Source organism: Marmota marmota, unplaced genomic scaffold, assembly GCF_001458135.2.
Source record: "Marmota marmota marmota unplaced genomic scaffold, marMar, whole genome shotgun sequence".
NCBI lineage: Eukaryota > Metazoa > Chordata > Mammalia > Rodentia > Sciuridae > Marmota > Marmota marmota.
The window spans coordinates 5,324,550-5,338,240 of record NW_026000136.1 but is presented as its reverse complement, the minus strand read 5'-3'; the positions used below and the strand labels follow the sequence as shown (position 1 = coordinate 5,338,240).

Sequence of the window (13,691 nt, the reverse complement as noted above, 5' to 3'; positions counted from 1 at the left end):
CGGGTCGCGCCTCTTTGTCTCCACAGGCGGCAGCGCGTCCCGGCTGCCGGGCGGAAGTGGGACGCGCGGGTGCTGGGCCACAGCACCGCACCATGAGCGACATCCGCCACTCGCTGCTGCGCCGCGACGCCCTGAGCGCAGCTAAGGAGGTGCTGTACCACCTGGACATCTACTTCAGCAGTCAGCTGCAGAGCGCGCCGCTGCCCATCGTGGACAAGGGCCCCGTGGAGCTGCTGGAGGAGTTCGTGTTCCAGGTGCCCAAGGAGCGCGGCGCGCAGCCCAAGGTGCCTGCCCGATCGTGCCCTTCCCCTCGGTGACAAGCAGTTGCCAGGCTGCTGGGTTCTCGCCCTTGGCCTTGCTCCTGCAGTGGCCCCCCACCCCCACCCCAGCCCCCTACCCTGCAGTCCTGCAGCATTGCTCAACCGCGTGCCTGTTTTGCAGGCGTGTGACAGTCCGGCTCAGAAGTGTTCTGGGATGAGACTTCGGGGACTGTCCGCTTACCTCGCTAAAGGCCTGTTACCTAGAGTCTAAAACTGTGTGGCCTCCGAGATGATACTTGATGAGATATGACTTTTTCCTGAGCTTGGCAGTAGCGTTCCGCTCCCCAGGACCCGGGATTCAGAGGGGCGAAAAATATCCTGGGGTAACTAATGGTAGTTCCTGGTTTCTCACCGGGTGAACTAACGGGTATGTGAAAGCCACATTTCTTATAGCTTGTCCCGGGTTTGTTTTACAGAGACTGAATTCACTTCAGGAGCTTCAGCTTCTTGAAATCATGTGCAATTATTTCCAGGAGCAAACCAAGGACTCTGTGCGGCAGATTATTTTCTCATCACTTTTCAGCCCTCAGGGGAACAAAGCCGATGACAGCCGGATGAGCCTGTTGGGAAAACTGGTGTCCATGGCGGTGGCTGTGTGTCGAGTTCCAGTGTTGGAGTGTGCAGCCTCCTGGCTCCAGGTACGCTCTCCAGAGTTCCTAAAATCTTCTTCAGAACAAGTGAAAAATCATTCTTAGGGGAAAATTATAAATGAAAATAACGTACAGTCTCAAAAAAAATTTTTTTTTTAAGATCATTAAATGTTAAGTTGTACAAATGTTTACCTGTTGTTTACTATCAGGGTCATTAATTTAACTGAATCACTGGGGAGGTCTTTTCACACATATCATGTTCTTAATCATTACTGCCCTGGATACTCATAGCTGTATTCCTATCCTGTTTTTATTTTCAAAGCATGACAATTCTTGGGGACATAATAGTTTGTAATGGCAAGTTAATTTTTTTTTCTTAATGAAGAAAAAAAGGCCTCATCTTTAGAACAAGTGAAAAATCATTCTTAGGGGAAATTTTTTTTTCAATGTGTTTTTTTGTTGTTGTTTTTTGTTTGTTTGTTTTAGTTTTATTGATTTTTACTTTTTAAAATACAGGACAGTGGAATGCATTACAATTCTTATTACACATATAGAGTACAATTTTTCATAGCTTTGTATATAGAGTATGTTCACACCAATTCATGCCTTTATACATGTACTTTTTTTTTGCATCACAATTCTTATTACACATATATACCACAATTTTTCATATCTGTTTATATATAAAGTATGTTGACACCCAATTCGAGTCTTCATACATATACTTTGGATAATGATGTCCATCACATTCCACTGCCCTTGCTAATCCCCTACCCCTCCCTTTCCCTCCCACCCCTCTTCCCTATCTAGAATTTATCTAATCGTCCCATGCTCCTCTTAGAGGAAAATTATAAATGAAAATAGTATTATGGAGTCTCAAAAAAGGGATTTTTTTTTTAATATCACTATATGTTAAGTTGTACAAATGTTTACCCACTGTTAGAAGGTAGTACTTTTCTGTAGTCAGTAAACAGGTGAATTGTTTTGCCTAGCTCTAGGGTGACATCACATAGTTGATAGCCCTTCAAATGGACATATCAAAGGAAAAAGTATATATTTACAATAGGTTTAGTGCTAGGTGATATTTTGGGAAATTCATTTGTTTTGCTTTTTTTGCTTCTCAAGGTCTAAAAAATTAATAATCTACTTAGTTATTGACCAAATTTTTGACTAATCTATTCCTTAGCCAAGTTAACAATTTATCAGTTTCATAAACCTGCTTTATTCCCAATACTTGAAAATAAAAAAACTTTTGAGGTGCTGGGGATTGAATCCAGGTTCTTGCCCATGCAAGGCAAGTGCTCTACCACTGAGGCACATCTCAGCCCCAAAATCTGTTTTTTTCCCAATTTAATTAATAGTTTTTCTTATAATCTTGTTTATGCATAAAATTTGGCTAACAAAATCATATTATTTGTAGTACACTAGAGAATCTCAGTGAAGTTTATACCTTAACTCTCGCCAGTCCAATTTCTGGGGCATCCAAATTAATCATTAATATTATATTTAATCTCAGGATTCCCTTTATCCCTTGACAATCTATTGAAACCAAGTTTAGCATCTTCTAGTTTTTCATTGATGTCTTTTGATGATGATGTGCTGGCATTTTGATAAAATGAAAGCAGATGTCAACAAAAAGATCTTGGTGGTTTGGGTCAGGGTTGCTACCTGGGGTTAGGGGCTTTAGCTTTCTCTTGAGGCCAGGTGGAGATATCAGTGTTCTTAGTGGCAGAGGACAGGCCAAATAAACAATCTGACCTTGCTGTCTCCTTAGAGTTTCTGCTGTAGGCCCAGTTAGTGCCCTGGAGCTGCTGCATAATGAGCAGCTGCTAAATGTGACCAGAGCTACTGATAGACACATACCTGGAGGGAGAATGCCGGGGGAGAGTGGTGATATAGGATTCAACAGTATTGTAGAAATACGTCAAAAAGAAGAGGATTATAAGAGGAATATGCAAATTGCTGCTCTAAACAGACATTTTAATCATGTGGTTTCTCAGACTCATAAATCTTTTCAAAGTGGTAGCAGCTGTGAATTTTTACCGGTGTTGTGTCACCTGGAACATTTAACATTGTAAGAGTTGTCATTTCTTCACCTGAGATCAAGTGATCTTTCCTAAGTAAACTTTGAAGCAAGATCCAGCAAATGTTTTCGGCAAACATTTTAGTCTTTGCAGATCATATTATCTCTGTCGCAGCTGTTCAGTTCTGTTCAGCCCTTGTAGTGGAAGAGCAGCCTTAAACAGTGGACAAACAAATGATCATGGCCACATCTTGGTAAAACTTAATTCACAAAGGTGGGTAGAGGGGCAGATTTGGTCTGTGGACTTTACATTACTAAAAGAAGCTGTTAACATTTCTCCTGGAAGTGGTTCTGCTAGTTTTGGTGGTCTTCAGCATTTGTACATAGTTGCTGCCTGCTGGGTCACCACACTTGTAGTTACGTGGCCTGTGTCTTCTTTCCAGCGGACACCTGTGGTCTACTGTGTAAGACTTGCCAGGGCTCTCGTGGATGACTACTGCTGTTTGGTGCCAGGCTCCGTACAGACACTGAAACAGATATTCAGTGCCAGCCCTCGATTCTGCTGTCAGTTCATAACATCTGTCACTGCGCTCTATGACTTGTCATCAGGTAAAAAAGTTATACAGTAAAAAAAAGTTATACAGGTTATTGCCATCAGAGAAGCTTCAACTAATTGCCAATTTTCTTTTCCAGTGAATGCTTTGGCTTTTTTGGCTTTTTTTTTTTTTTTTTTCCCTCTCAGAAATGTACTTCTTTATTTTGGGCCTAAAACTAAAACTCTGGACAGCTGGACCTATGAGTTTCCTCAGTATCCCCATTGCCTGAGTTGGAATGGGTAGAAGTGGCAAATAGCTCAAATGCCAGGGTCTGAAGTCGGTGAAATGTGGCCTGCCTCTTTATCCCCTACTTTTATTTTGAAAAATTCAGAAAGTTGCAATATTAATACAACTAAACACTCATATACTTCTCACCTAGATTCAACTATGAACATTTTGCCATGTATTAGCTTTGTCCCAACGCACACATACACATAATTTTTTCTGAACTAGTAAGAATTTATTGCTGATATCATATACCAAATATGTAAACACATATCTTCTAAAGAATAAGAACATTATCTTATATAACCATGTTAACATTATCATACCTGAGAAATTTAATGCCAGTGGAATTCTCCTGTGATATAGCCTATATGCAAATTTTCCTACTTGTCTCAATGTTTTTATAGTTTTTTTTTTTTTTTTTACTTAGAGGGATCAAGAAAATTCAGGAGCCAGTCAGGGGTCACACATTGAATGTAGTTGGCATTTATCCTTAGGTTCTTTAAATCTAGACAAGCTTCCCAGCATTTAAAAGTAATTTCTTATTACCTTGACATGCTCAGGCATGTTGTTTTGCTGAATGCCCCTTAATTTGGACATACATGATTATTTCCTTATGAAAAGTTTGAGGCTGCACCTCTTTGACAACAGTTCTACCTAGGTGATGAGATGTCTTCAGTGTTTTGTGCTGGAAGGTACACATGCTAGTTCTACTCTTTTTTTTTTTTTTCTAGTTCTACTCTTAGTAAAGTTTTTGAGATGGTAGAAGTCCTCTTAATAGCCACAGAATAGTGTTTGGCTTTGACTGGGAGAAGCCCATGTCCCTTATCCCTGTCTAATAGCAGAGCTCCCTGGTCAGATGTCCAGTTTAAAAAAAAAAAAAAAAAAAGTTGACTAGCTGTGGTCAGATTGGGGTGGGAGACTCAGATCCCTACCTACTTGGCTCTGTTGCCCACTTTTTCTCCCAGGGGTGAGTTCCAAGAAATTTGGGGCTTTCTCATGCACCAGGTTCTTCTACAACTAGTCCCCATGCAACCCCTGCAGTATTGTTTGGTTCCCAGGCAGGGGCTATGCCTATTATTTTTCCATTTGGAAAAGTTATGGTCCCTCATGGGTGGCTCTCTGTGTAGAGCCAGGTTCAATGCCTGCTTTTCTGCTGTATTCCAAATTCTTTCTTCTTTGCCTTTTGCTCTTGCTCAGAGAGTTGACAATAGTTTTTTATCCTGATCTCATAGCTAAAACAGCAGAATGAGAACTTTTTTTTTTTTGGTACTGGGGATTGAACTCAGGGCCACTCAACCACTGAGCCACATCCCCAGCCCTTTTTTGTATTTTATTTAGAGACAGGGTCTCACTGAGTTGCTTAGCACCTTGCTTTTTGCAGAGACTGGCTTTAAACTCATGATCCTCCTGCCTCAGCCTCCTGAACTGCTGAGATTACAAGTGTGCACCACCATGCCCGGATGCCCGGTCAGAATAAGAACTTTTGATGATACTTCCCCTATTCTTTTTAGTTCAGTATTGGTCTTCACCAGCTCTCTGACTATATTTAAACCTCCTTTTATTTGTAACTTTTTTCCTTGTTTTTAAACAGTTTAATTATTTAGAATGTTCACATGGAAATAATATAAACTATTTATATATATATATCATATTCCTATGCTAATTCCATACTCGTTTTTTTAAAATATTTTTTTAGTTGTTGATAGATCTTTATTTATTTGTATGTGGTGCTGAGAATCGAACTCAGTGCCTCATACATGCCAGGCAAGTGCGCTACCGCTGAGCCACAACCACAGCCCCTGCCCCTGATTCCATACTCTTTAAGAGCAGTTTGCCAGCAGGTCGCAGTGGTGCACACCTGTAATCCCAGTGGTTCAGGAGGCTGAGTCAGGAGGATTGCAAATTCAAAGCCAGCCTCATCAACTTAGCAAGGCCCTAAGCAACTTAACGAGACCCTGTTTCTAAATATTTAAAAAGGGCTGGGGATGTGACTCCATGTCCCTGGGTTTATCCCCCAATACCAAGGGATTTTTAAAAAGGCAGTTTTCCTATGGAGTTGTAAATAGGTCTCTTATAGAGTAGTGCTGTGCATCTAGGGTAGAATTTTCCCTAACTTGGTCCTGCAAAGGTTTCCTAAGAGCTGTTATTAGCTGGGAGCTGTGTTCAGGTTTTCGGTCTTCCAGTGGGAGAGACTTAATTCAAATCCAGTTCATAGCATTGTAGTTGGTGTTTCATGTCATCAGTTATTTCAGGCCAGTGGGACAGAAATTATTCTTAACACTGGGAATGAATGAATTAACATGTGGAATAAGATATAATGTTTAGGGAATACCACTGACAGGGTGTATCTAAGACATGGTGTTTTTCTTGTAAGCCGACATAGAAGTCTGGTGTGTCAGTGATTCCTCAAGCCACTCATCACAATCGTGGTCCTGGAGGGCCGGACCTGAGACTGCTGTCCAAATGGTGATTGGTGCTGTTCTTTGGTGCTCCTGCTAACAAGAATATTCTGAGGGCGTTTGTGTCTTCCTACCACACACACACAAAGAAGCTCACCTAACCGTGCAGAGCCTCTTCTTGTTGAGAGCAAGAACCAGTCTCTGAGGAGGAAAATGTGGAGTTTTAGGATTGAGTCACTAAGTATGCATATTTACGTGTGTGCCCATGGCACACGTCCACGCATGCACACATTGACTTCAGGCCATTGGACACCTCGCTTTGACCTGGGGCATACAGCAGAGGAGCGGGCACGAACCTAGAGTTGTCCAGACAGAAACATCTCAGGGAATCAAGCACACAAGAATGCCAAGTGAGGGTTGGAGACAACAGTGCTCCTTGCTGCTGCTGTCAGTTCACCACAGAAGGGGCAGTCCCTTTATTCCAAACAGTTATAGGAACAATCTTAGGAATAAAAAACCAGCTTCCAGAGAAAAAAATAACTGGAAATCTTATCCTTCAACGTGACTTGCTTCACACCGTCTCCTCTTTCATGCTTGGCCCGAAAGGGGTTCTGTCATCCTTAGTTTTCCCTTGAGTTGTGGGGTGTGCTGTCCCAGAGAGGAGGCTGGGGGCATAGCCAGCCTGAAGGTATAATATGCCAATCCCGGGATGGGCAGTGTAGTCTAGTGGTCTAAGAGAGGCTACCTGAAATCAGATCTGAGCCTACCACATCCTTTTGAGTCCTGAGAAATTATTTAACATCACTGTCTCAATTTCCTCATCCTTTGTGTGGGGGTGACAGTTTTGTGAGGCTTAAATGGGTTAAACTCTCCTCATTATTATTGTTCTTGGTCTAGGCCCTGGAATGTGCTGGGTCTCAGGGATCACAGAAGGCCAAACTTTTGCTTTTTTAGACTAGCTTTGGAGTTGGGGTGGTTGTTGGTAGTGGACAGAAGACTGACGGGACTCTGAGCTGCTCTCGGAGGGGCACCATAGCCATTACTGTACAGTAGAGGAGATGATGAGTGTAGGGAAGAACCCTGCTCACAAGGGAAGGAATGGAGTGTAGTGGTAATTTTGGACATAAAAAGTGTGGAATTTTATTTAAATTGACACCCAGGAGGATATTTCTTCAAACCATAATGGAGCTGTATGAAATTGTTGACTTACAAGTGTTATTTCAGCCTCTATATTGGCCAGAGGGTCCTGGGCACTGGGGTTGTAACATTGGCTAAGATAGGAGTCCCAGCCCTCATTGGCGGATGTTCTAGGAAAGGAGACAGAAAATAGATAAACTAGGCAGTAATGATCTGAACACCAGGCAGGAAGACCATGAACTTAGGGATTTGTCTTCCCTTGTCCACTTGCCACTCCTGTCTCCAACATCAAGAACACTTCTGACTCAGCGGTCTTTGTTTGCAGATGATCTCATTCCACCTTTGGACTTGCTTGAAATGATTGTCAACTGGATTTTTGAGGACCCAAGGTTGATTCTCATCACTTTTTTAAATACTCCAATTGCAGCCAATCTACCAATAGGATTTTTAGAGCTCACCCCACTCATTGGATTGATCCGCTGGTGCGTAAAGGCCCCTCTGGCTTACAAAAGAAAGAAGAAGCCTTGCTTATCCAATGGCCACGTCAATAACAAGGTTGCAAAGGACTCGGGTGTGGGGATAGACAGAGACTCCCACCTTTTGTACTCAAAACTCCACCTCAGCATCCTACAGGTTCTCATTACGCTCCAACTGCACTTAACTGAGAAGAATCTCTATGGGCGCCTGGGACTGATCCTGTTTGACCACATGGTCCCACTGGTAGAGGAGATCAACAGACTGGCAGATGAACTAAACCCCCTCAACGCTTCTCAGGAGATTGAGCTCTCGCTGGACAGGCTGGCACAGGCTTTGCAGGTGGCCATGGCTTCAGGAGCCCTGCTGTGCACGAGAGGTGGGTGCCTTCCCTGCCCAGGCCTCCTGGGAGTGGCAACAGCATCACCCAGGCAGAAAGAAGATAGGGCTCCTAGACAGACACTATTTTTGACTGTTTTAGGACTTCTTTTTTTTTTTCTTAGTGGATGCAGGGGAGGAAGGTAAAAATCTCAGAGCATCTCAGTGGTACTGTGTCACTCTGCTCTCCCTGCACCCCCCCATCAGAGTGTTAATTTGCCAGACATGACATCTGGGCATCACCTGGCTCTTTTGACCCAGAACTGGGGACTCCTGGAGAGGATTGATCATTTTTCCTCTTGAGGATTCTTCTTTCTTCTTTTTTCTTAAGGCATAATTGACATAAGTAAAATGCACAGATATAAGTGCAAAGTTAGAGGTGCTTTTAGCAAATGTATGTGTTTACGTAACTTCTGCCCTGTCAAGATGTGCATTCCCATTGCTGTTTTGAGGATTCCTGAATTCTTTTGCATTTCAGTGCTTGAACTCTCCCTGGAGATTGACCTGGTACCAGTGACCCACTTGAGTACACTTTTTAGCTGTTAATGCACTCACAAGAGTTGCCTGTGTCCCCAGCTGATGGTGATGAGTTTACTGTCTTACCACTGCTCCTGTGCCTTGGGTGTCTGCCTGCCTCTAGGTTCTTTCCCAGCCACCTGACAAATTGCTAACAAACCTTTCTTCTATTTTGGGCCTATTTGTTAAAGCAAAAACTGAAAGAAAAGAGGGGCCAGTTTCTACAGATGCTGGAAACATGGAGTATCAGTCTCTATTTGCTGCCTTGTTAGCATCCTTGAAAAGTACCTCAGCCAACAGTTCACCTTCTCTCCCGTCTGCTTCTTAATAATGTGTCTCCTTAATTTCAGATGACCTGAGAACCCTGTGCTCCAGGCTGCCTCATAACAAGTAGGTGTCCTCCAAGACTTCTAGCTGGGCTAGCTTTGCTGGGGCAGAGAGGGAGGATGGCAGATGGCAAAGCAGAGTGGACCCATTTGTCCTGCATTCCTTAGGGAGAGGTGGTCTTCAGGGTCCAGAGCATGTCTCTGTAAGGAAAGACATCCTTTAGGACCTAGTGGTAAGTGGGGAATATAAATGTTAGCCTAACCCTCATGAGAGGAGTCCTAAGTAGAGTGTAAACATGAAACATGCCCCCTTTTTTAAATTTTGTGGTGCTGTAGATTGAACTCAGGACCTGCCTGGCACATATTAGAAAAGTGTTCTACTACTAAGCTACACGCCCAACCCCTTCCCGCAAGAAGGCCACTTTTGGCCAGGTATGTGTACCTTACACACAGGTACCACTGTGCCTGACCTAAAGTCGCCTTCTTGCAGGAGTCAAGAGAAGGCACTCTAGGTGTCACTCAGCTTATTAAATCACTGAGCTTCTATTTGGTAGTGAGGGTGGTATTCTGGCACTCCATTGGTGACATTTTGACTTACCCAATCCTTCAAAGGACCATAGTAGAGTATAGTGTTAGTAATGTCAGGGCTTGGGCTTCTAGCAGCAGGGACCTACCTAGTTTCTGAGTGATGCTGCTAGATTTGCTGTGACATTTGGGCACTCTTCATCTGTCTCTGAGCTTGGTCTTTCCTTTGTCAAATGGGGCAGGACTCATCCCTGCCTTGCTAGGGTAAAATGAGGTGGTGTTTGTAAATTTCACATTGTCCCTACCCCATGGGACTCTCTCCACAACCGCAGTCAGAATGAAAAGTAGGCATAATGTCACACGGATTCTTTTAGAATCCTGGCCCTGCTACTTCCTGTCTTTATGACATTGGTCAAGTTCCTGCCTTCTGCTGCCTCAGTCTTCTCATCTGTAAAACCACAATAATTATAGTTCGTGTTTCCAGTCCCCCTTGCCTTACCCCACCTGAAGCCTTAGAGTTTTATAAGGTTTGAATGAGTAAAAACAGAAAGTAATTGGAACAGTATTTGATGTATGGCATCTAGTGTTACCTGCTTTCACTCTCACTGTTCCTTTAGTAACTTAGAACTTTTACTTCTATGAATTTATCCTTAGAAAAGAAGCTAAAAGGTATGTGTACAAAACTGTTTCAAAAAAATTCAGTATTAGTAGCAGACAGCTGGTAGCAGCTTAACTGTCCACAGCACAGGGAGACTTGGTAAGTTAGTTGTGATGTGTCACAAGGGTAGAACATTATGTATCCACTTAAAATAGTAATTGTGAGGACTGTGCAGGGAAATGTTTGCAGTTGAAGACAGAACTACTTGGCACAAGGACAGATTTATAGAGGTGAAAACAACTGGGTTAAGTTGGTAAAATCATTAATGCTCTTCTTTCTTTAGATCATCAGATTGGTCCTTAACAGGGAATTGCTGGGCTCTGGGACTGGCTTTGGCAGGCAGTGTGAACAGGGAAACAGGGCAGTGCTGCTCCACTGTGACTATCATGGCCACCTAGGGCCTGCCCCGCCCGCTCTTTAGAAACATGCATAACTGGAGGCCAAGGGTCAGCTGCATGCTGAGGAAGTACAGCCTGGTACCATGGTGGGGACCCTGTTATCCAGCCCAGACTGTTGTCTTCGTGCAGGGGCAATTAGCCTGAATGGAGGTGAGGTGATCATATAAGTAATAAAGTGAGGAGGACATAGCAGCTCACTTTTCCAACAACAGGCTCCCTAAGGCCAGCTTTCCCTCAGAAGGCCCCACTGCTCCTTTTCTTTTTTATGAACTCCAAGAAAATTCCTTGGAATTTCACATGAAATACTTTGAATTCTGGTGGTCTCTTTCTGTTAATTGATTTTCCAACTAGCCCAGAAACTTCTGGAACCTCTTTTAATCTCTGGCAGGGAGTATATATTCAAACATACAACTCCCATTCTGTCTGTAGTACTTACTGGGTTTATAAATTTTGGATCAAGTTTCTTACTCTAGTTATAAAAAAGTAGTAGCGTAAATGAAAAGGGGATCAGAATAGCATTGGGCCACCAAGCTACACCAGCTCTTTTCATGCCCAAGACCCTCCTGTGGTCTAGCAGGTTGGGTTTGGTGATGAAAAAGACTGGCGTAGACCCTCTAGACATAGGACCCAGCTAAGCCAAGGTCCTGGGGTGACATTAGGAGAAGAGCAAGTAGAGCAGAGTGTCAGTAGCAAAACTGGAGGTCCTGGAGGCTAGGGGAAAGGCTGGATAGGATGCCTATGTCCTAGGTGTGGAAAGCCCTGATGGGGAGAAGTCCTGGGGAGTCGCTTACTTGAAGCTAATAATAGGAGGATGGAGTAGGCTGAGGTGGGGGAAACTGGAGGGGGTGAATGAAACTGTAGATCCTGCTGATCATCCTGTGGGTCATGGGCTAGAAAGGATAAGCCAAGGAGAAATGAATCTCAGAAGGACCCAGTGTTGAAAACTGATGCTGACTTCTCAAAGAGGATCTCTAGAATGTGGAGGCTGTGGAAAGGGAAAGGTCTTTCCTGAAGAGGGGCGGGTCCAGGTACTTCAGTGGGTTGGTCCTGAATGGAGGGGAGCTGGGGGTGTTGGTGAGACGTAATTGTTCAGAGACCCAGGGCGAGGTTGGGTAGTTAGGCTATGACCTTGGCATGGCAGATCTCCTGAGCAGGATGGTCTGCCCCTCCACAGCTGGGGAAATGGGTTCCTCAGGTTAGTAGGGGCTGGGCCAGGCCTAGGCTGTGTCTAAGCGGGTGCTGTGCTGGACTCTTGATTTCAGTATCATTTGAAAGACCGGCTTTTGTGGGACTTATGCTTGGACTTCAATTAGGACTCATTCATTAAGAATAACTTTGAGAAAACTATGGCCTCCTGTCCTGATCGCCAGGGTATCTCAGTTATAGTCACTGTAAGCGGAGGGCAGCTGAGACTGAAATGGAAGCTGACCTGTGGTAGGCCCCAAGCTCCAAGGGCAGAGAAGCTGCAGATGTCACATCAAGAGCTTTCATGTAAACCAAGGGTTCGGGGTGTAGACTGCTCCCTCCATATGTTGTTGCTGGGGGTTCTGGCTTTCCCTCTTCTGGTCCCTCCTCTCAGGCTCTGCCTGTATCCCAGGCTAAATCTTGCCACCCCTAGTTAATTTCCCAGCTCTTCCCTAGCTACCAGCCCCTTCCCTACTGCTGTGCTCACTGGTCACCTACTGAGAAACCCATATGACTGTCTTCATTGGTGTCTGTTCTGCCCTGTGGACATGTGAGGTGCCACTGTGCCTGGGCACTGGGTACAGGGGATTGACTAAGCCTCAAAGTACATGTATTCAGAACCTTGCCCTGGAATCTGCAGTCCTAACACTTCTCCTTGTTTGCAGCCTGCTCCAGCTGGTGATCTCGGGCCCAGTGCAACAGTCGCCGCATGCAGCGCTCCCTCCTGGGTTCTACCCTCATATCCACACGCCCCCGCTGGGCTACGGGGCCGTGCCGGCCCATCCTGCTGCCCACCCTGCCCTGCCCACACACCCCGGACATACGTTCATCTCAGGAGTGACATTTCCATTCAGGCCCATGCGCTAGGCCAGCCCCTCCTGAGCCACCATGCAGCAGTGTGCCTTCTGCACCTGAGTTGAGGAAGCCCTCAGAAGAGGGTAGTGGTCCCAAAAAGAGGACCCTGGGGAGGCAACAGGTGGCCCCTCCTGGCTGTCAGACCGTCTTGGTTCGGAAGTTCCAAGTGGTAGCAGTCCAGGTGCCTACCTGGTCACATTCTTAAAAATCCAGATTGGATGGATGAAAGGAAAAATGTACAGACCTCTGCCGAGAGTGCTGGGAGTGTTTTTAAGTATGCCAGTTCCATGAGCTTTGGTTCACTTGCGTGTCATTCAGACATGGAGCCTGTGCCAGGAGGAGCACCGATGGGGAAGCTGCACCTGCAAGTCCACTTGTCTGGTCTCTCTGTGCAAACGTGACATGGCTGCCAAAAACACAGGCTTGTGCTGCAGCTCCATGAGCTCATAGCTGGAACGGTGTGTCCCAAGCTTGTGTGTGGCTCAGGGACACCTGTAGGGATTTCCTGCCATCTTGGAAAGAAACTTCTCTGGTTTATCAGGTGTCTCTGAATTTTCCTTTCATATGTTCAAATAAAATTTTTCTAAACAGTTTTGTAGACTTTATGGAATTTTTGTTTCATTATTGTGTTTTTTGGGCTTGTGTCTGTGTATGTTGCTTTGAACTGAACCCCAGGCCCTGCACATGCTAGGCAGGCATTTACCACTGAGCTATATCCCAGCCCTTATTAAGTTATTTTAATAACTTACTAAATGTAAGCAGCGGGAGGTTTTCACCCCAGGCTGCAGTGATTGTGGTAAAAAGGTTGAGCACAAGTCTTTAGCCACTTTTGACTGAAACACTGCAAACACTGTCTCCACCCTGAGCTGGGCCTCTGGGCTCAGCAGGCATTTGTCAGGTTCATGTTCTCTTCCCTCAGGTACAAAATAACAGCCCTCAGGAATTTTTTTCCCCCTAGCATACCATTAGAAAGTATCTGCTTTGAATTTTCATTAATTGGGGGAGGAAGAAAGGCTCAGTGACCATGTCACCATTTCTCTTCTAGCCTGAAAGCAAGAAGTGACATATTGTAACAGCAAACAA

At 44.6% G+C, this 13,691-nt stretch overlaps 1 protein-coding gene across 4 annotated transcripts; it reads left to right on the top strand.

The window, feature by feature from the left end:
- The first annotated feature begins 6 nt into the window (after positions 1-6).
- Positions 7-13,200, top strand: Ints15 (integrator complex subunit 15). 4 transcript variants are annotated; one of them, XM_015502035.2, is made up of 7 exons: positions 20-284; positions 442-643; positions 737-958; positions 3,377-3,542; positions 7,619-8,146; positions 9,012-9,051; positions 12,419-13,200. In XM_015502035.2, the coding sequence occupies exons 2-7, from the start codon at positions 560-562 to the stop codon at positions 12,618-12,620; spliced, it is 1,242 nt and encodes a 413-aa protein (XP_015357521.1). In that variant the 5' UTR covers positions 20-284; positions 442-559; the 3' UTR covers positions 12,621-13,200. The 4 variants fall into 4 exon arrangements, with proteins under 4 accessions (XP_048641280.1, XP_015357520.1, XP_015357521.1 ...); XM_015502036.2 differs by having other exon boundaries at positions 113-254; XM_048785323.1 differs by lacking the exon at positions 442-643 and having other exon boundaries at positions 7-254.
- The last annotated feature ends 491 nt before the right edge of the window (positions 13,201-13,691 follow it).